At 31.7% G+C, this 23,359-nt stretch overlaps 1 protein-coding gene across 5 annotated transcripts in view; it reads right to left on the minus strand.

The window, feature by feature from the left end:
- LOC122528952 (inositol-pentakisphosphate 2-kinase) overlaps positions 1-23,359 on the minus strand; it is a 211,599-nt gene that overhangs the window by 10,160 nt on the left and 178,080 nt on the right. For all 5 annotated transcript variants that reach the window (XM_043654618.1, XM_043654621.1, XM_043654620.1 and 2 more), the window contains one exon: positions 18,544-18,743. In XM_043654618.1, coding sequence (XP_043510553.1) covers positions 18,544-18,743 — 200 coding nt within the window. The remainder of the gene's footprint in view (positions 1-18,543; positions 18,744-23,359) is intronic.

The raw sequence follows: 23,359 nt of genomic DNA on the forward strand, positions 1-23,359 counted from the left end.
CCTATAATAAAACGAGTCTTTAACTTAAATGAATACATACAAATTATTAATATATTTGAAGTTCAAAATGCGAGAGATCATGTTTATCAATTTAAGTAAAAGAAGAAAAGTGGTGATACAAATGTATAGAGTATGATTGTTTAGAAGGTACGAAAATTTGTTTGAAAAATAAATAGTTTTGAAGCTATACTATGAAAAAAAAAGCAGAAAGTTAGCGTAGAGGAGTAGCGAAGGAAGTAGGAATAATACAGAAAAATGCAGAAAAATACAGAAAAATATAATACATTATCTTTTAGGAAAAGATAAGAAATAGAAGTTAAGAAATCGCTAGGAAGGAAGTCGGTAAGACCGAAAAGACAATAGGTCAAATAGATAAAGTAAATGAAAAGATGACGACATGAAGGAATAAAGAAAAAAGTTTGTACAAAGTTTATACAAAGACGGATAGGAAAAATTTTGGAAAGATAATGTGAGAAATTTAAAAAAAGATGGATGTGAAAGGGAAGAGAAAGAGAGAGAGAGAGAGAGAGAGAGAGAGAGAGAGAGAGAGAGAGAGAGAGAGAAAAGGAGATAAAAGAGATACAAGAACACAAACCAAAAAAAAAAAAAAAATAATGATCTGATTAAAAAAGATTAAAAATAGAGATTAAAAAGAGAATAACGAAAGAACTGGGAAGGAAGGAAGAAAATGGAAAAAGAGAGAAAAGAACTAAAATTCAAAGTAAAAGAACTAGAAGTAGGGTTCTGCTTTTGGAAAGGAAAAAAAAGACGAGACAAGAAGAAGATAAGAAAAACAGAGATATAAAAATGGTCAGGGAAACAATGGAAAAATAATGAAAAGGATGAAACATAATATGATAAATATGACTGAGACAAGAGAGAAGCATTAAAAAGAAAAATTTGGTCGAAAATTAAGGCCGAGCGGCGGTTGTATAGGAAAAAATTGTTCAAAATGTTGATTTCTACAACATATTCAAAAATCATCGAAATCGGTGACCCTCCTTTTCTAAATAATTACCGTTAGATTATTCTAGATGAGTTAAATTTGAAGTTAAGATATTTATTTTGTAATAGGAGATACCAAACAGTAAACTAGGATATGTTTTGGAAAATTTAATTTATGTTTAGATTTTTTATATTATGGAGACTCGATTGTTTTGGTTTAGGTATATATAAGAGGACAAAAATCAAAGAATGAATGGAAATATAAGATTTCTTTTTTTTTTTTGTAAACCATTCTGTGACCGGAAGGCTAGAATAATTTAAGAAAAAGAAAATAAATAATATATTATTAATAATATATTATTAATTAAACAATAACAATATCTCAACAAATTTCAATAATACCTCCTAACAAAAATTATTGTATTTAGAAGGAAAATTATATATGCGTATTGTACATTGGAATTTTGACAGGAATGATTGCTGAAAAAATGAAATAATTCATCATAGAAACGAAAATAGTATTATAATATCCTATTATGAGATTAGAAAGGAATACAAAAAGCCCTAATTGAAAAGAATAAGTGGATTATATTTGATATATTAACACTAAATCTACCAAGCAGGATCAAATGACTCTTTAAAATTTCGTTTAGAATATCCTGCATACGATGTTATTGCATCGCCATTTATCTTCACTTTTTTTATATTATATGTACAATGCATTTTTTAATACTCACTTTTTTCTTGTTGTTTATTTTTTGAAAAAATTTGTAGTCTGTCTTGCTTACGGCGAGAAGTCATTTGACTCTATTTAAATTCTTTGTATGAATCGGTCTTTGTCTTCTATTATCTTGCTTACTATCTAAAGAAAATTGTTTATTTGAAAGTATGCCTAGCCATCTTCTCGCTACATTATAAATATGCAACGTTATAAAAAAAAAGGAAATGGGTTCCAGCATTTTCCTTCAATACTATAAACAGAAATGGCTTTATAAAAGTTATGAGGTTCATTCAATTTGATAACAAAAATTAACAAAACCAGCGCTTACAAACAGATAAATTCGTCTTGATTTCCGAAGTTCTGCGCAAATTCATTGAGAACAATCAAAAGTATTATAAATTACAGATGAACAATTGTTTCTAACCAAAGGAAGATGTAGGTTTGTATACAATATATGTCCAATAAATCGGATAAATTTGGTATAAATTTTGGTTAGTTTCCACTTGGGGAGTTTGTTACCCTGAAATTAGTAGAAATTAGTAGAAATTGCTTGAAATTACCCGGGCTTGTAGAAGAAATATAATCACAGACAATTTTTTTATAAACATGTCATTAGCGACAAAACTTTTAGCAAAAAGAAAAAAACCGCTTGTTGGAACTATTCGAGAAGACAGACAAACGACAATATGAATCGTTTTTTAACAACCCTATACGGATCAAATAATTGTACTCTGACAATTTACAAAGTTAAACCTAATAAAAAGATACTGATACTTCAATGAAATAAGAAAAATGGTAACCTACAAAAGAATATTAACAAAAGAAAATGACGAAATAACAAAACAGATTTTAGTCAAGCAGAGGAAAAATTAAAAGACCTTCTTCAAAGAAAAAAACAATTTCTGAAAAAACTCATGCTTAATGAAAACAGATTAATTGCTATAGAAATCTATAAAAAATTTTGAAACAAATCAATAAAATTCGATAAAAATAGAAAATTGGACGTATCAAAACAAAAAAAGTCGAAACGTTTGCCAAGCACGTATTAAAAATATTTCAAACATTAGAAAATCAAACAAATAACCAAGGAAATAACAGATTTAAAAACCGAGCTGAAATATCATTGACTTTTTTGTCTTTAAATATTCGCTCTCTTTTTGTCATTTCACCAGGTGAAATCCAATACGAAATTCACAAAAACTCAAGTCCAAAAAGCTTACTTAAGATAAATTTAATAATAAAGATTCGTTGCAGAATAAAACTTGCAACAGAGGAATGGAAATGACCCAAAATCATTAATTCATCACAAATTCACAGATGAATTAGTAAAATTAGAATAGAGTTTAATAAAAAGGAATACTTAATAGCATTCCTAGACACATTTCAGGCGTTTGATAAAGTTTGGTACAATGATTGTTGTTTTACCTGCTTGTAAAATCATATCTCAGAAACAAATTTTTCTAAATCAAAACACAATAAGTCATGTCTTCATTTTATTTCATTAAATCAGAATAAATAACATTTTAGGGACAGTGCTTTATATTTTACTATTTTATACATTAGAGTTGTCAACAATACTAAATACCATAATTTTTATTTTAGTTGATAACATTTATTAGTTTTCAATTAGAACCCACATGAAGACTAAAAAAAATTACATCATTTCAGCAAAATGAAATTCCAACTAAGAATATGAAGAATTGAAATCAACCATAAACTTCATATACGAGAAACGTACTTATATGTCTATTAGAAAAATTAAATAACAGCAAACTATTAGAATAGAAAATAGTGAAATATCTTGGCATATATAATATAATATTTGAAGCTTTTATAGAAAACACACATTCATAAAAAAGGGTCGGTGGTTTATTGGCAAAAAGTTACAATTGACAAGTTATTATTAATTAAAATAATTATAAATAAATAATTAAACAATAATTAAAACAATTCTAAAATCAATATAGACGACTGTCAATAATGGAACATAGCTATACTTTAATATAAAAACAATAGAGAAATGATGAAATAGAAAACTAATAATCATAATAAATAAAAATTAATATGTATATCTTAAACAGATAAATAAATAATGAAAGAAATTGGAATCTCATTGTAAGAGAAGAAATTACCTAGCAGGTCATAATCATTTAAATAACCATCCAAACAAAAGGAAATTACTTCGAAGAACATAAAAACTAAGAAAACATTGTTTTCTGTACTTATTGTTCAGTAACATAAGATAAATACCATTGTGATACACCAACGAAGTTACATTTTATTACATTCTACAGTTTATTATGAATTATAAGTTAATTCTGATAGCATGAAAATTTATTGTACGATAAATTGCGTAAACAATAAACAACATGCATTCAGATGTGATTTCAATGCAAAGAACTTGAATTGAGAATTGAAATTAACCAAAAGATTACAACTTTTACAATCGAATTATCAAAAGTACATTAACTGCCGAAAAAACGGATATATTATTTCATTGAACTCTTAAGGCATTCTTATCTGCTGAATTGATGTAACAAACATTAATATTTCTCAATTCATTATTTTAGAGGTATTAAGTTAATTTGACGTCACCCATATTCCTAGATTTTAATGATGTTGAAGAAATAATGATATGCTTCAATTTCACAAACGCTATAAACTTTACAAACTGATAAACTGTATGAACTAAAACAAATTCAAACACCTTATTAAAAAAAAAAATTAAAAATAAACTTATACATATTTCTCTTAATTTTCCGCAATTATATTTCTCGTACTTCCGCAATCTGGGTCGTTTGACTAAAAGACTAATTGTTTTACTGTTTTTGACTTTTAAAAAATTTGAACAAATCCTGAAATATTGAATATTGAAGTCTCTATTTTAATATATTATTAAATAATATGAATTTATGATATAAATAATATGAATATATTATTAAATAATATATTTAATATATAATTGATCCTTGAATCAAATATTTGAAAGAATAATTAGCAAAAATAGAAATTCATTTTGAAAAAATTCAAGAGTGAAATTTATATAAATAAACGGGATATAAATAATCTAGATTGCCCACAGAGAGTTAAAAGAAATAGTGGTAATTTGAATAGTGACAATTTAAAAATAAATAATAACATATTATAAACGTGTAAACATACGCTTACGTAACCTAAACTGTACAAACGAAAGAATTTAATTTCTTAATTTCTAAAATCAAAATCTCATATACAAAAAAGATGAAGCAATTATTATTATTAAAGAAAAAGCTTTAATTCCAAATTAGCAGTTTTCGCAAAAAATACAATATTCTTGAACAAGTATATTGGTTTTAGAACAGAAGCAACTGATCATATCTGAGATCAAAGGCTCTGCATTAAATTATAAAAAATTTTTCCCGAGAATCTGTGTAACATCTTCATCTCATATTTTGCAAATTGTATATTCTATGTAAGAATAAAAAGTACCAGTTTTGAATTTGAGCACTCCTTCAGCAGGAATATCATAAGGCAATCAAATTCTCTATCTTTTTTTTCACTTCAAATATATCAACAATATATCACATTCATGAATGAATAAGAATGATTTTGTAAGAACAGATAGATAATCAACATCAATCAGTACTAGAAAACTAGATAATTAGTAAGAAAATCACAGTTAACATTTCAAAATACAACTACAAAACATTCACACTTAGAAGATAGTCCTTAGAAAACATATGTTTACAATATATATATAGAACATTTCAACTCTATAATCCAAATTCATATATATCAAATATCCAGTTTTATATACGCAAAGAATAAATTAACTTAAAAGTATCACATTATACAAAAAATTTAATACATAAAAATGGTAAAAAATTGATATACCAAAAAAGTTGGTACATGATTTTAGGTTTAAAACAGACACTCTAAATACAACATGTTAAACAAATAATTATAAAATCCATATGGATCGAAAATTCAAATATAAATAAACTGGGATGCTTACAATTAATCGCAAGTCAATAGCTAATATATATATCCTGATAAATTTGAAATATTGATCTTATAAAGAATTGTCACAATACAAGAGGAAATAATTCGAAAGAATAAATATCCTCCGAATAATCTTATCTGATTTTGATATATATAAATGCGAAATATTGATAAACTACTCGTATTAAAAAAAATGATTCAGATACGATGAAATAGTTTCGAAAAGATCATAATCTAATTAATTTTTTTGTGGATGGGTGCGAGATGGATAAAGATTATATAAAAATATGATATGTGTTGAGTCGCGCTCCTCGATGCGAGATCAATGATAGGTCAATGTAGCTTGTCTTAATGATGATTCATGCTATCTGTGTTACAAACTCATACAATACAACCTCTGATATAGTAAATCCAATACGTACATACATACATAGATATGTTTAGTCGAAAATTATATTGAGATTTTTTTTCTCCAGTTCACGTACAGAATGACATTTCGATTCGTAAAGAGGCCAGTAAAATACAGAATGACAATTTGACCTGAAGAAAGCGAATTTTTTTTTTATTTTGGTTTTTCTTTTTGTCCCGCTATATCTTGTTATAAGGAGCGCGCTGCATAAATTTTCTGTCAATTAATTGTTTTTAGTTGCTGTGTTTTGTGAGGCGTGCTTTATTTTACTTTTGATGTTATATAAAAAAAGTTTCAAAAAATTTATTTGCTCATTAGAAATGAGAAATGTTGATAATGGTACAATTGTGGTGTTTTTTATGATGTGAGGATGTAGTGGTAGTTTGATTCTGATTTTAAGTGGGATTTCCTGTACATATAGTTTTCTATTTGCCTGATCAGGTTTCATTTATGTTTGTGTTGTACATGACTAAGTGTTAGATATATTCTTTTATGAGATTTGCTTCTGCGTGTAGCTACTTTATTAGTGTTCCTATCTTTGTCTAAGGGCATTTTAATTCTGTAAAATTTATACATAAATGACAAGAACAATATGAACACAAGAATATTTTTCTTATCTTTATGATATAGGACATAGCACATTGTGATCTTAAAATGACCTTATGGCCACAAATCATTTTCATCAACGAAATCATTAATGTATAAGATTTGGATTCCCAGACAATTCTGTTATATCTATATACAACGTATTATAGAAAGAATGTACAACCAACATTATCCACAAATTACAAGTATATACTATCTTATTATCTTCGCATCAATGTAGTGTAGTAATAATATATTTGTTGCAATTTACTCGTGGCTGTACTGGCTGTACTGTCGACTATGGCTTCTGAGTATTCCAAAGTGCATTTAATTTTACAGCAGGACTGTGAACTAGTCCCCCCTAACCGAGAGTGATAATTTTTATTTGTAGAGACTACTTTATTTCACGATCGATAAATATAGAGAGTCTGTATGTCGCGGAATTCTTAACGATTCTTCTTCAACGAAAACTATAGAAATTCTGATGCACGGCTGTCCACGAGCTAGAACGGGCTAGTTCGATCTAACCAATTACAATATATTCAAAATACGAGCCGTTTGATTGCCCTGCGTAGGTCATCTAAAAACAATGGAATTAAAGCATCGATGCCAACCATTTCTAGAGGACACTAATTGTTAAATATAACAGATTGGTGGGCAATCGTAAGCAACCACCAATCTTGATCTACGCGGTGTTTCTGAGTCCTGATCCAGTAAACATGAAGGGAAACATTGAAGGGAAACATTCAAAAGAATGTCCAATGGAAATACAGACTAAACTATGATTTAGAGCGCACGAATGTTTAATATTTTTGCGCTAGCAGTATTGATTTACCAATTTGTTTGATATTCGGAGAGCAGTGCTTGGTTCACTCGGTCCCCAAAAAGATGCAAATCTTAATATGGATGACTATGAAGATTGTAAGGAAGCAATGACAATTTCAATTGATGCGATCATTTTATTAAAATTTCATTAAGTATTAAAAATATAGAAGTGATCCTGAGCACCAATACAAACATTTAATCTGTTTAAAATTTTGAAGTGCCTCTTCAATTATTTCTGACGCAGACTGAATGATTCTTTCTTGCATGTTTTCAGGTATTATTAGTTTTTCATGATAAACATCATCTTTTACTTTATCCTATAAAAAGTTTTTCATTATCTTTGTATCCAATTCAACGGTTGGAAAATTTACTGTTTAAAAAATTTCTTGCAATATGTGAAGAATGCGTTTGATAGCGCCATTATACTGATATGTTAGCAGCATTGTGCTGAACTAATGTCTAAAGAGAATGTCTATCTTCTAGAAGGATTGGTAAGATCTTTTCTAAAAATGCAACATATCAAGCAGAAGAAAGAGTCCGATTATTTTATTATTTATAATTAAACATCTAGCTAATACTCTAGGGACTTGCTTATGAATTTCTCATAACCATCGTGGATTGTTATTGCAGTAATGCATATTTTATAAATTTATTGTACTATGATTTGTGAAAGAAACTCATCACTAGATAACGCATTAAAAAATCGTTTATCAATCCTAATCTTTCTCAGGTTCCACTCACAAAAATTTGCGCGATTTTCGTAATTTGTTCCTCTTGATAAAGGATAGTGTCACGATGATGATGGAAAATAATTGATAAAAAAGAGAAAAAAAAAGGAAAATATTGCTAGCTAGCCGGAACGAGATCAGTCAATATCGTGAAGTGTATTCAATCTCGCACGTGTGAGAAATATTAAATGCCGAATATTTATGGTTTAAGAACTCTGACGTTTTGCTTCTCACAATCAATGAAACGCGAAAAGATTTTCGTACTTGACGCAAGATAAGAATCGCCAATATAATACGAAGAGTACTTCGACAAGGTAATAGAGATTGCAGCAAGGTAATAGAGATGCAATTATGGTTTCTTACTCTACTGACTTCTTTATTAAAGATCGAACGTTTTTATACGAAATAACTTAATGAAGTAAGTTTACGGAATAGGTGTTATTGGAATAGATAATTTTAATAATAATATCGTAATAATAGGAATGTACATGTAGTATTCGTACAATACTTGATTGGATAATATTATTTTGTCGGGCAAGTTGTCTAGTACTAATGTGAGGATTTTACACTTATTATATAACCAAGAACATGCATGACATTTGCTGCATGTGTTACATGTGTTTCTATTTTCAATATTACTAGTTTCACAAAACTTTTCAACTAAGTTTAAATAAGTCGAGAGAGACGGATATCTACGATTGGAAAACTGCTTTTGATACAAACGGATACCTGTTTTAAAATACTAGGCGAATTTCATGTTAAATTTAGAAATCTCTTCTTTTGAGTAACTTATAATTGTTTCGATTTCATTTAGCTACGAGTATTACTACGAAATACATTTTTAAAATAAAGGATAATATTTATCAAGATTGTATCTCACTTATGATTGGTGACTCATTTATGGGATGATCTATCTTACTTAAGATTGTATCTCACTTATAGGATGATTGAACTGATCCAACGCTGTTCGATAACTGTGCTATACCCAGGGTTGCACTTATAAACAGATGTTGGGGACGTAAGCCATCACAAAGAGATAGTAGATTCGAAAGAAATTAGAGCATCAACGATGCACGTGTCATTCGCTTCTCGTGGGATCGAAAACCAAGCAAGACTCATTGCTGACTTGTAAAAAATTTTATTCTTGAGCTCGTTGGTACACGCAAACTTATCAGAAGGAACCTAAAGATAGAGTCTATATATGGACTTCTCTGTCCCGATCGGAACCCGAAACAGCGAAAAGCGTAACTAATTGGCTGACTACTCAGGCATTTTCAGTCTTAGATTGGCCTGCACAAAGCCTCGACCCAAACCCCATCGAAAATCTATGGTGTATATTGAAAAAAAATTCAAGATGCATACAAATCTCCTCCTAGCTCAATAGTGGAACTACATGCTCGTGTTGTAGAACAGTGGAATCAAATGCCACCTGATTTCTGCTCAAGATTGTTTGAAAGTGTGTCAAGACATATTAGAGCTATTATCTAAGCAAATGACTTATGGATAAAATATTAAGGTATGATAAAGTTTGTAAATCTGACTATGAAAAAATTCTGGTGCAAAATTGATTCTATGTGTTTTAATTTTTTCAGCCAGGAAGAAACCTTATCTTAAAAGTTAAAAAAGAGCTTCAGTTTCCTAGAACTATAAAGAATCAGATAGTCAAATTTATTTTCATGTTTTTATACTTTATTTAACAATAAAAAATAGTTTTCTTAAAAATTCTTGTTATTAACTCAAGTTTGCTCCTCACTGTATATCGACATATTCAAATATTGAATGTTGCGTTAATGTATACAATAATCTCTGCCTCAGTACAGCAAAAATACATTCGAGTTTCGATAACAATGGCGCAGTGGTATTGAAGAATCTTGTAAAATATGCAACGAATGAAGTCGCGCATATAAAATTGACTATAATGTGGATGAAGGTAAATGTAGACGTATTTATTGCACCAGGCAAATCTGTTGCGTACGATAGTATTATCAGTAGAGATTTTGATATCAATAGCATATAATATCAACTTAAAAAAGAAAGTAATTGATATTCAAGCAAATAAGCGATGGAGTGTAAGAATTAAAAGTTCTTAATATTGGTACATTATGTATAATGATTGCGTGATTGCTCAGTGAGTTTATGGATATTAACGTCGTTGCAGGATTTTCGCAAAATAGATGTTGTTCAATTGGAAATTAAATATCTCATGAATATGTTCGTATAGATCGGCCTTGTCGGAAAAATGGATAACATAAAAAATACAAGATCAATAGCGGAATCGTTCATGAATTAAATCTACCTTATGTGAACCTACGTACTTTGGTTAAGAAAAAAAACGTGCGAATGAAAACCGAATGTGTGTGGATTATTCGAAGTTGAATACTATAAAAATATGAGACAAATGTCTGTCATATAGGAGAAAATTTTACAGATTTTGATTTCCGATTATTATCAAGTATTTGTGACCGAGAACTTTATTAGAGCTTCTGTAATGTTCCAAGGATACTTGTGAATGCCTTTTAATTTAACTAATGTTCCAATTATTTTTGGCATATTATTTTTGAACAGCTTATGAATAAGATATTTGGAACCTTAAAAAACAACATAGCTTTCTCTCATTTTGATGATATTATCATTCCATTGAAAACAATATAAGAGGATATGTCGAAATGTGAAATGACATCAAGTATCTACGATGAAGTAAATTTTTTCTTTAAGTCGACAAGGCTCGACTAATTAAAATTATAAAATTTTTCGCTTTCTTAGAATCGAATGCAAATCTTTTATTGACAATTGCTATAATAACTATATTATATATACAGAGCAATGAATAATAGTCGGATGTTTGCAAAGTATTTTGAGTTAATACGCACTCAACTTAACCGTCTTTTTAACATTGTGACTATACTTCAAAAACATACGAGTAATTGACATATCTTACTTCTCTATTAGTATTAGTGAGATTTCTTCAAAACTAAATGGTTTCAATGTCCACAAAAGTTTTGGTGACAATACTAGTTTCATAAAACATACTAATTTTATATTTCAAAAACTATAAATTCATTTTAACCACATTATAGATCATTTTCATAAGTCTTTGGAGTGTGATAGGTAATTTTATTAGACGTTGAAATCAACTGATTGGAAATCAATTAATATCTGTTTATAAATTTGGTAATCCTGTGCATCCAATTATAAACGAATTTTAATAATTAACACTGTTATCAAAATTTTTAAATCAATAGTAATCAAAAAATTATTGTTAATCTTAATTTTTTAAAACATTTGAATTATTTCCGCTACTTTAATTGTTTTGAAATGCGCGCGAAAATCACGTTTTATGAAGAAAGCAATCATCGAAGGAATCGCACAAACAACTCGCTCTCATTAGTATCAGAGCGTTCGCGAAACGTGCATCGTTATGAGCGAGATGAAGTTTAACGATCGCAACGACCGATAATATCCAGCGGTGAAAATGAAGTCTGATTCTGCTGATTACTAGCTGCACGAATAACAAACATTTATAATAACAGGACAATCAGAAGAAGTATTCATGGAGATAATGTCTCAAACAAAATTTTGGGAATGCTCACGCAAGGATGAGTATAGTCGAGGCGAAGCCGAGTTGAGATCAAGACAAGTGTATTGTCAACAAATAAAGAGAGATCCACAAGAGTCGAAGAGAACGAGTTAATTCACAACATCCTAAACCATCTCCCCACAATGCCATACGAAATCAAACGTAGATCTCTAGATCAAGAAGAATTAATTGTGTTAGTTATCTATTTTTGTTATCCTCCAGTACTATGTGTTCGGTTACACGCTGAAGTTGCTGCGTGCATGAGTGGTTTGATCTAAAACCAAATTGCTGAGAAATTATTGTGTTAGATTTGTTATGTGGGTGAGAAGATGTATGAAGATAATTTTTTTTTCTAAGTATTTTGCTTAAAGCATTAAGAAGGCTTATTAACCTGTAATTGGATGGGGGTTACGAGTTTCCCCAGTTTAGATATGGGGATTACCTTGGCGACTTTTCAAGATATGGAAAAGTTTGAGACAAGCTTTGAATACGTAATAAATTTGTGGGTGGGAGATTCTTTAGTTTCGAGTGTTATGATTTTTTTCTGGATTTGGTGCTTTGTTATTAGGGAATTTTTTTATTAATTATTTTCTAATCAATTGTGGGGTACATCTCGGTGCGTTTACTTGGATTGGCGAGTTTTTTAATATTAACGCTTTAATATTAGAATGCTTGTTGTTCTATATCGTCTTCTATAGGGGAGCGTAGATTTTGTGCTTTGTTGTGTACTTCCAGGAAGCTTTCAGCTAAGCTCTCAGTTTTTTCCTCATCTGTATAGTAGATTGTGTTATAGTTCGAGTCCTGAAAAATTGACAAACGGTATTTTTTTTGTTCTTTCTGTGATTTTATAGATTTGCCAAAAGGTATAGTCCATTTTCTTGATATAAGAAAGCTTGACCTGCCAGATTCGATTTCTTGTTTCTACTATACTTTTTCGAATGGTAGAAAAAAGCATGTTTCTCTTAGAGCTTGCGGGTGAGGTTACCAGCTCTTTGACAAATTCTCCTGTGCCTGTTCCCTTCTTATATGAGGTTTTGTAGTAATGTATCCGCGGTTGTGCATTAGTTTGAGATGTTGTTGAGTGTGTTGCTTTATGATAGGCTGTTTGAATTTGGTGATGAAGAGCTTTGATTTTTTTGTCTATGTCTGTTGTGTTCTGTAGATGGTTTATTTTTAATTCATTACAGTGTTTAGCGTACGCATTTCAGTCGGTTTGTTTCATTATGTTCTGTTGAGTTGTGTTTCTTCTTGTTTGTAGCAAGAGTATTATGAGAAGGTGGTTAGAGAGTAAGTTGTCTATGGTATGACATACGTGATCGTAAGGAATGTTTGACAGAAAGATGGATATTTGAGGGAATGCAATTCGGTTGCCTGTGGTTATAGACTGAACTATGGATGACCTGATAGTTGCGAAATGGTTCTTGATAGTGGAGCCAAGATAGTTTTCTTCTGAGGTTATTCCAGATATGGTGCTTTGCATTAAAATCACCGTCTATGCTGAAGTGACCCGGATCCTGGGTGGGATAATGAAATCTAGGTCACTTTAAGAGATCTTGGTTTTTGGAAATGCATAAGTTGCTCTTACTGTTAGATAAAGGATGGTCTTAGTTTTCACTGAGATGAATTCGATGTCGAGGAATATTGGTTGTAGGATGTTTTCGGTTGGGATATGCTTTCGCATTGCAATGAGCACTCCGTCTCTGAGTTTGTTAGTGTTAATTGGAGGTTCATCTTTTCTGAATATAGTGTAATTTGATATCGTCAAGGTTTTTTTTAGGGGTTAGCCAAATTTCTATTATAATGGCGATGTCCGTGTATTGGTGTGATAATTAAGAGTGTGATAAAGAAGAGGTTCAGATTTATGGATTGAGGTTCATTAATTTAGTCCGAGAATTCGATGTTGTCATGGTGATTTGTTTGTTGTGCTGAGAATGTGACAACAAACAAATCGATGTTACAGCTTTAGCACATGTGATACCAGATCTAGTTTTATGGATTGATTGGGCGAAAGGAGAGGGAGTGGGAATTCTTTTGGGGAAGTAATTAAGGGAAATGCTCTAAGGAAGGAGAAGTACGGGATACGAAATTATGAGTGAAGGTCCTTTGATTTGTAATTGCTCTTCTTGTATAGGAAGGCTAGCAATGCTAGGCACTGAAAATAGTTTGCAGGATGATTGCCTTTACAGTTGGTACGTGGATAGTGTGTGGGTTGGCATGTGAGTAGTGTGTCAAATGCTTTGAAGTAAGTGCGTATTTTACACAAACTGCTTTTTTGTTGCAGTCTGATGTGCCATGCGCTTGACAACGGAAGCATTGGATGGAGGATTTGTGGGATTCAAATGTTTGGGAGTAAATTATGAGATTTTCCACATACCTGATATGATTTTCTTGGGTTAGGATTGCCCCGCGAGAGAAAGGTGATGGGGTAGATGGAATATCTTGTATGAATTGGGATTTCGGTGCAGTACACGAAGGCCTTTTGATGCTATTACAAATTCTGGCTTCAGGAAGGCGTATTTATAATTTTAGAATCACTCTTGGAGTTTTTTTTTTATTGATTTTTGTATGTGGGGGTACTCTATATTATCTTTTTGGTATATTCCTTTGAATTCTAAGAAATCGCTTACGTTGGTACATTATTTAAGTATGTCGAATGTGTATTTCACTTGGAATGCATTATTGTATTCAGCTTTTAGTACGTTAAGTAATTTGATGTAGTTCCACAAGATCCACAATTTTTTCGAAATTTTTCCAATACGAAATTTTAAAATCCGCAAAATATGTACTAGAATTTGGGCATGTAACCACCTTCATGCTGTGATTCAAACTTTTAATTAAGATTGGTTTTCGCTTAATGTATGGAGAAGAATTATTGGAGACAATATTATCGGTCCTTTTTGCTTACTGAATATAATTGGTGCAAATTAGATCGCTTTTCATAAATCTATTATATCACTTCATTAGACGACATGATATTTATTTTATGCACGATGGGGCATCATCGCATTTTGTTAGACCTGCGCATGAATTTTTATCAGAAATGTTTAGAAGTCGATAGATAATAGCGTAGACCTGCATCTCATTTATGTATATATATTCTCTATCGACTTATTTTTCTAAGGAACAATGCCGATCAACACAATCAATACGATCTGTGCAATAATTAAAATTAGAAGAAGAAACTTCCCGTCCTATTCAATCTACAGTGTGTACAGAAAGTATTTGTACTCTGATGAGTTGAAGTTTTTAAATAATATTTTATAAGTAATTTCATAAATAATTTGTGTAAAAAATAATATCTAATAAAAAAATCTATACATAGTCATATCATAAGTCATAAAAAAATATCACTCGTTTGTATAATTTGTAAAAATGACAAAAAAAATTGATAAATTAACAGCATTATACGAGAGAAAAATATTCATACAATTACTGTATGACAATAAGTTTTAATGAGAAAAAGGTAATTTAAATTAAATTTACTATAATGTATATATTATCTTACAATAGTTAATACTTCGTAGGATTTCTTTCTGATTATTATTAGACATTACAAGACATTAAATTTACTAAATTTGCTTTTAAATAGGAAGGGATTTTATTTTATTCTTCCAAAAGTGTATTTTTAAAATCATTTTTTGAAGAAATTTGATACTTTATAATTTCAAGTTCCAGATAATCCCACAAATGTTCAATAAGGTTAATATCTCGCGATTGTGGACGCTTTTTTATGCTGGTGTATTGTGTAGAATCCACATTCTCGTATTGAATCCAATATGCTTTGGATCATTACCGTACATAAAAACAAAATTGTCTTTAGTCCCCATTTTTTCAAATCTCAATATAAATCTGTTCATTATTTTATGAATAAACTGTAATCCCAACAACATATGCACACAACTAAATAATTACGCTTTCATAATGGGCAATAAGTTTTTTTGCATTAAGTTCTTCATTTTTTGTTTTTTTTTTTCTTTACACAATACAATATCTATTTGATCTAAAAATGTTAAACTTACTTTCGTTTGTGAAAACTACTTTGTTCTAATACTCCATTGATGTATTTACGTAAATTGTTTTTTGCAAATTCTAATCTTTTTTTTTTTTTGTTCGTTTCACTGACAAAAGATTTTTTCCAAGCTACTCTACTGTGCAATGTTTAAATTATTTTTTAACGTCCACAATATTTATTGTACTTGTTTCTGGATTTTGTTTAATCATTCGAATAATAATCCATATACTGATTGATTTTCTGCGGACTTCTTAACTTATTTTCCAGAGTTTTTTTTAATCGTATCTACCAATTAAATTTTGTACAGTAGATCTTGATCTATTAACAATTCGTAAAATATCTACCAAACTTTCACACTAGTTGTGTAAATTAATAATTTTGTTCTCTATTGTGAACTTTCGTACCTTTCAATAATATTCTTAAATAGTGCAAAGTTATAAACGCTAATGAAGCCTGGTGATAATGTTTCTCAGTATACTAGTATGATTAATCATTATTAGAAAGAATCATTATTTACACATGGAAATTCTGTTATATCAAGAGTGCCATAAGAATTGTATGAATATTTTCCGCTCGTATATTTTTACTGATTTATCAATTTTTTTATCAATTTTGCAAATTATGTAAACGAGTAATATTTTTTTTTGTGCTATGTATTCTGTAGAAATATAGAATACTTCAAATAAGTATAGATTCATTTTTTTTACAAAAATTATTTAATAAACAATAATTATATTAAAGTTTGCTTGAAAATCATCAGTGTACGAATACTTTCTACATTCACTCAACATTCAGGAAAAATTTAAAAGCAAGATGAAAACTCTGTTTACGTAATAATAATGGTCATATTGACTCTGGTGAACAAATATGACTATTAAAAGGTATAAATACTAATGGTTTCATTTTATGGGTTAAGAAGGAGAAACGTAAGAAAAGATATGATGTGTTTACAGATTTTTTCGAAGTGATTACATCCAAATATAATATCGCGATACAAAATATATATGTAATAATACACTCAAAAATAATCATTTTATGACGTCAATGACGATGTCAGGAACTTGAATATCAAGAGAATGGATCATTTGCGATACTTATAGTGAGTAGAATATGATGCAATAATACAAAAATTTGACCTTGAAATTCAAGGTAATGATTAATTTTGCGACAAATGTTTTTTTTAATTTTCACTAATCTTTAGAGATGTAGAATCACCTGTAAGAGCCACACTAAATTTTGTTACACCTTATATGTATATATTGTTCTGTGAACAGAAAGTGAATTACCTACTTTGTTGATTGTGGCGGCCTATAGTTCATCGAGTACGAGTTTCGAACACCGACTTGTACAAGCCACAAGTGGCTGTGCGCCTAGCGTCGAAGTCTTAGCGATATTCGATGTTAAGCAAACAGAGTGCGGAACACCGCTAGGATGGGATGATGTGATCATCCAGCCTAGCGAGTAGTTATAACAACAAGCGTCTGAGGTAAGGGGTCGCTGCCATCAGCCCCACTGATGAGTCTTAGGCAGCGACTCTGAGATGAAACGCACAATCCTCACCTTACCCACATTACCACTTCCTACATTATCCTCGCATCATCATCAACACTTTCAATCTCTTCAAGTGGTGATAGCCCGACGATGATATGAACACGCAACCTAATTCAACGAACAACAAAAGGAAGGGACGACACATCAACGAAGAGGGCAACAATCATCAGGAAGGACCAGACGCCTATCAAGGATGCAACATCAAGAAAGGATGCCACAACAACGATAATTGGCCACGGCATATAAATCGGTCGCAGTGGGAGATACGCTAATACACATGCAGCACCTCCACCGAAAGCAGACGGTCATAGAGAAAAAGACGCCCAATAGGCCCGCGCAAACAGCGCTTCCGCCGAATGCAGACGGTCGCAGAGGAAAACGTGCGCGTATGCGTCGGGGTCCACCAGTTTTAGTGTTTTAGTAACGTTTATTTACAGAAGTAGTACAGAGTTTATACAACAAACGGACTTATCGTCCAAACACTACTAATACACAAAGATTAATGATTGCGAGTAAGGGAATGCGCACAGGCAGCACGGTAGAGAGATATACTTACTGACGTGGACGTTGGTACCCAGGAAGAACTAATAAGTAGTGATGCGTTGGAGTCGGGTCTTATATACCCCCGACTCTTTTGTGTTTTTTCCAGGTCGAAACGTCTGGAAGTTTTTTTGTTTAATTGGGAACTGCACGGTCAGGGCCATGAGAGTTTTTTTTTTGGCAATTACCTCATGGCCTTGACGGTACTGCGTCCCAGGGTCCAAGTAGGTTGAAGGCGACATATTTATTTTATAATTTATGGTGCTGCCTGGGTCGTGTCCCCTACATTAATATTGGAAGTTTCAACACTCTAATGAGTAGCAAATAGTGTGATAATTAAACTAGAACTCAAAATGATAAAGAACCACTTGAACTGTGCGGATTCGCAAGAATAAGAATAATTAGCAATTCAGTCGCGAACATCATGATCAGCAAGTACGAATCGTCATAATCAACGAAAACTATTCATGACATGGTCATCGAACGAGATTTCCTCGACAGAAGCTCATATCGTGTTAATAGCTAATCAATTTTTACTGTATATTGTAGAATGTAAAAATATATTTGTTTATCAACGTTTTCCATGATTGTAATAATTTTAGGAAACGAAATAATGCATTGAAATAATACTCACAATCAGTAACGTAAAATATAAGATCATTACATTACCTTGTAATACTGTGTCAGACAGTAAGGACACTTTTGAAATTTTCGATCGATATCTCGCAAATAGCCTTGTTTTGGTTTAATTTCGACACAGAACGTTTTTCTAGTTCGAAAATTAATAGTATCGAATTTTATTGGAAGGAACGTATAATCTGGAAATTTTGTGGCATATGTCTCCATAATTTCCTTATTACGTCGTTTATCTGAAAACAAAAAAGAAAATTTTAGAATTCAATCAATATAGAGTATTCATTTCACACAAATTCATGGTCGATTAATTAGCGAATAATAGATAGAAAAATTTATTGAAAATAATATACATTGATAAGTATATGTTTTCATATTATTAGAGTACATAGAATATATACATATGCGTTATGTAAATTTAAAACAAAGAAATCATGCATCATGATCAATAACAGAAATCACGCAATTCAAGAATAGTTGAATGAGTAAAAAATCACTGAATGAGTCATAAACTCGATAACTTTTAAAAGATTAGGACAACGATCCTTTTAAATACCATTCATGTTAGGTAAAAAATATTTTTTGCATCATCACAATTAGCAAAGATATTTAGATAACCTCATTTAAATGGACCACTCTGTATAATTGTTTTTGGGATTTTATGCTTTCGTAAGTTCGCTCGCTCACTTATTTTTTCTTCTTAAAAATGCGCTCAGGGCCCAAGAGAAGGTTGAATATTTAATAAGCATATCGATTGGTTTTCTCCATACGATGACCAATTATAATTTTTAACTTCATCCTCGTTTAGTCATTGCGAAACGCTCGACTAAATTCAGCAAGCAAAAATCATTTCAACAGTCAAATTGTTCAAATATGAATATCGTTGCGTATTAATTGCTTGTCTCAGTGTTTACAGAAAATCGATAAAGATCTTTGTTTGTCATTTTCTGATGTTTGTCATGTTCTAGAAAAAGTTATTTTTCTAGAACAAGAAAGTTAGGAGAATTTAAATTATTCAATTGAAAAGGCCAAGTTCTGTTCTTTCAGTACGTAAGACAATATTCCACACTCGAGTTTTAGTAAAAGGCTAGAATAGCAATTGCGAGCGTCATAAATCTTAAGTTTTCTAAGGACCCACACGCGGGCTGAGATGCTTGCGAAACAATAATTTATAAAAATCGGACCCGGAAGAAACCCCGCTGCGTTTTAAACCAACAATTAAGAAAAGGTTATTTCCAACGAAATTGCATCCGCGCTTTTGAAAAAGTACATTACGAGCGCGAAGAATAGGTGACGCAATTTCGAGACAACTTAATTATTGGCTAAAACCTAAAAGCGACATAGCCAATTGGGAAAGTCTAGAAGAAGAACCGAGGCTTCATGAAAACCGCAAAAAGAAGAAATAGTCAGTTCAGTCATAGCCTTTAGTTAGAGTTGAGTAGAGTCAGAATTCGTAGCTCAAATCGAGAAAACAGAGTCCAATTCAGGAAACGCAGTTGAGAATAGAGTTCGCGATTAAAGAGTCAACGAGCGAATTTTCGAATGAGTCTCTGACATTGTATCCAAGTTAAATAAACAAAGCGCACGCGAAGCTTGCATCGGTCGATATCATCGCATATATTCTCGAAAATAAACTTTGAAACTATAACAAACCATTAATATATCTAACTCTAAAGCCAACAACGTAGTAATAACAAAGTGTAAGCAGATATCGCCTAACACAAAAAATGTTTTCAACTACTTCTTGGTCTGAACATATTCAACAAAATCAACTAACTACAGAAACGATTCAATGGCTTTCTTCTCAAAGCGAATCGCAATCATATCTCAACTCCCTTCATGTTAGTGACATAAGGATGATAAACGATCAAAAAGAAAATGCACACTAGCAAAATGTCAAGAAAAGAAAAAGAAATATTTCTCTAGAAATTGCCAAAGAACCACAGGCAACTATCACAATCAACCATTATTCACCGTTATCAAATGAAGATGATTTAGATTAGGATACAATGATAACTCTCCTCGCAGTAATGACAAAAGTCCAAAATCTTTTAAACCTCTACCGATTTACACATATGGGGTCAACGACCACAAAGGTATGATTGGTGTAGCGGCCTATGATTCCTTAAGTATGAGATTCGAATACCGACTAGCAGCCGCAAGTGGTTGTGCGCCTAGCGTCGAAGCACCTGCGATCTTCGACGTTAAGCAAACAGAGTGCAGAACACCGCTAAGATGGGTCACCGTCCAGCCTAGCAGGTAGTTAACAGCAAGCGTTTGGGGTAAGGGGTCGCTGCCATCAGCCCCACTGATGAGTCTAGGCAGCGATCCTGAAACGAAACGCATTACCTTCATCTCTCATACTCAACGTTCTTACGTTCCAAACATCCATCCTTTAATTCATTTATTACCAACTTACGTTTCAAAATAAATTCATTACCATCACCACTAGTTAATCCCTCAATTGGAAATCATCTAGCTACGATCATAAAAGACCGTCAATTCTACGCAAAAACATTAGCAAATAATACAGTTAAAATCAATCTACTTTCCTGACACGTATAGGAATCTCGTTCGTTATCTCCGTGAACAGAACATCATTCACCATACTTATCAGTTAAAATAAGACAGATCATACAGGGTAGTCATCAGAGACTTCCAGCACTCTGTACCGATAACAAAATAATCGAACAACTAACCGCCAGAGGACACAAAGTAAAAAATATTATCAATGCCAAACACAGAACAAGTAAGAAACCACTGCCATTTTTTGTTGACCTCGAACCACAAAACAGTAACAAACAAGTGTATGACAGTCAATACATAAGTCATACAAAGCTCAAAATCGAGCCTTTTGTTCCACGAGGAACAAAAATAATATAATCCAATGCACAAGATGCCAGGACATTCCAAAAATTGCTGCCTTAAACTATATAGCTGTGTGAAATGTGGGTAGTTCCACGACTTCAAAACGTGCCAAAAAACGAGAGACACTCTTGCTAAATGCGCACTATGCGACGACGACCACCTAGCAAATTATAAAGGCTGCAGGGATTGTCTACGGGGATTTAAAAAATGCAAGAAACAAAAGTGAGAAAGGAGTAAATACAAGGAAAACACTATCTCAATCAAACAGCATCAACCAGTCCAGTACCAGTACCTTATCTTAACACAGCAGAATCCTTAGTCATCAAAGAACTAGTAAGCTGTAATATATCAAAACATCCAGAGCATACGCTAAAATAATCAAGCCGAAATCACACGCAAACGCAAACAACAATAACGTAAATGTTATCGACATAATCACAAATTTCCTCCACAAATTCAAAAATATATTCACACACTTATCAATCAAAATAGCATGATACTAAGTATGCTTGCAACCGTTATCAATAACTCTTCACGACAAGTCACTAAGAATCGCTACAATGTCAATGGGATCTCCAATCGAATACAGGAGATCATATTATTCCTCAAAATTAATAAAATTGACATTCTCTTAATTTCAGAGAGTCACTAAACCTGTATGATCTATATTTAAAATACCAAACTACTCAATCTAATTCGGAAACCACCCCATCAACAGAGCTCATGGGGGCTCAGCTATCATCATAAAAAGTAGCCTTAACTATGTTAAGCTGGAACCCATCTACACCTACAAAATTCAGTCAGTAATGATAAAAGTGCTAGCCTTCCCAAGGCCATTAACTATAGCCTCCATCTATTCTCCACCGCGACATATCATCTCTACTCAGGAATATTTAGAATTATTAAATGTCCATTCATTATTGCTGGAGATTGGAACGCAAAACATACAGCTTCAGTATCATCACAACAAAAGGACGCAATCTGCATCAACATAGAAATTTATCTATTATCTACTGGACAGCCAACTTACTGGCCATCGAACCCAAATAAACTTCCGAATCTCTTAGATTTTGACGTTACCAAAGGCATTTCCCATATTAATTCATAAATTGAGGCCAATTTCAACATAAGTTTCGATCACAGTGGCATAAATCATAACCCTAGCACAGATATTATACAAAAACAACCCATGCCTAAGCTATGTTCCAACAAAACCAATTGAGAAAAGTTCCAAAAAATTAATACAACAATCAATCTAATTATACGCATTAAAAATCTACATGAAGTTGAAAACGCTGAAGAATACTTCATTAATACAATACAAAGAGCTATGCCAATGAGTAACAAGCAAAACTGAAAGCCAATAGATATACGTCTCCACATAAGAGAATTAGTTCAAGAAAAGCGTAGAGCCTAAGGCAGATGGCATAGAACCGAAAATATTTTGGATAAACAACTCTTTAATAGATTGATACATAAACATCATGCAACGCTTGCTAAATCAAGAAACGACTCATTCAAAAACTATACCACAAACCTATCACCTATTGACCATTCAATATGGAAAGTCATCAAAAAACCTAAGAAACCTTTGTAAACATTCCGCCAATTAAGAAACCAGATAATAGCTGGGCTAGAACAGATGAAGAAAAAGCGAATGTATTTGCAAATCATCTCGAACGAGTTTCTATGCAAATCATCTCGAACGAGTTTTTATGCCTCTACTCAATGATAATGATGAAAATGAAATTTTAAATTTTCTTAACAAACTTTTTCAAGACTCAGCATCGATAAAAACCGAAGTACGGCTTATAATAAATAAATTGAATGGCCATAAAGTGCCAGACTATGACTTGATAGTCGGGTCAATCCTAAAGCAATGAACCAAAAGGCATTTGTCTTGTTAACCACTATCTTTAATAGCATACTTAGAATTCGTCACTTCCCCATACAATGGAGGTTCGCCCAAGTCATCTTAATTGCA

The sequence above is a fragment of the Frieseomelitta varia genome, unplaced genomic scaffold (assembly GCF_011392965.1).
Source record: "Frieseomelitta varia isolate USP_RPSP 00005682 unplaced genomic scaffold, Fvar_1.2 scaffold_272, whole genome shotgun sequence".
Classification (NCBI taxonomy): Eukaryota; Metazoa; Arthropoda; class Insecta; order Hymenoptera; family Apidae; genus Frieseomelitta; species Frieseomelitta varia.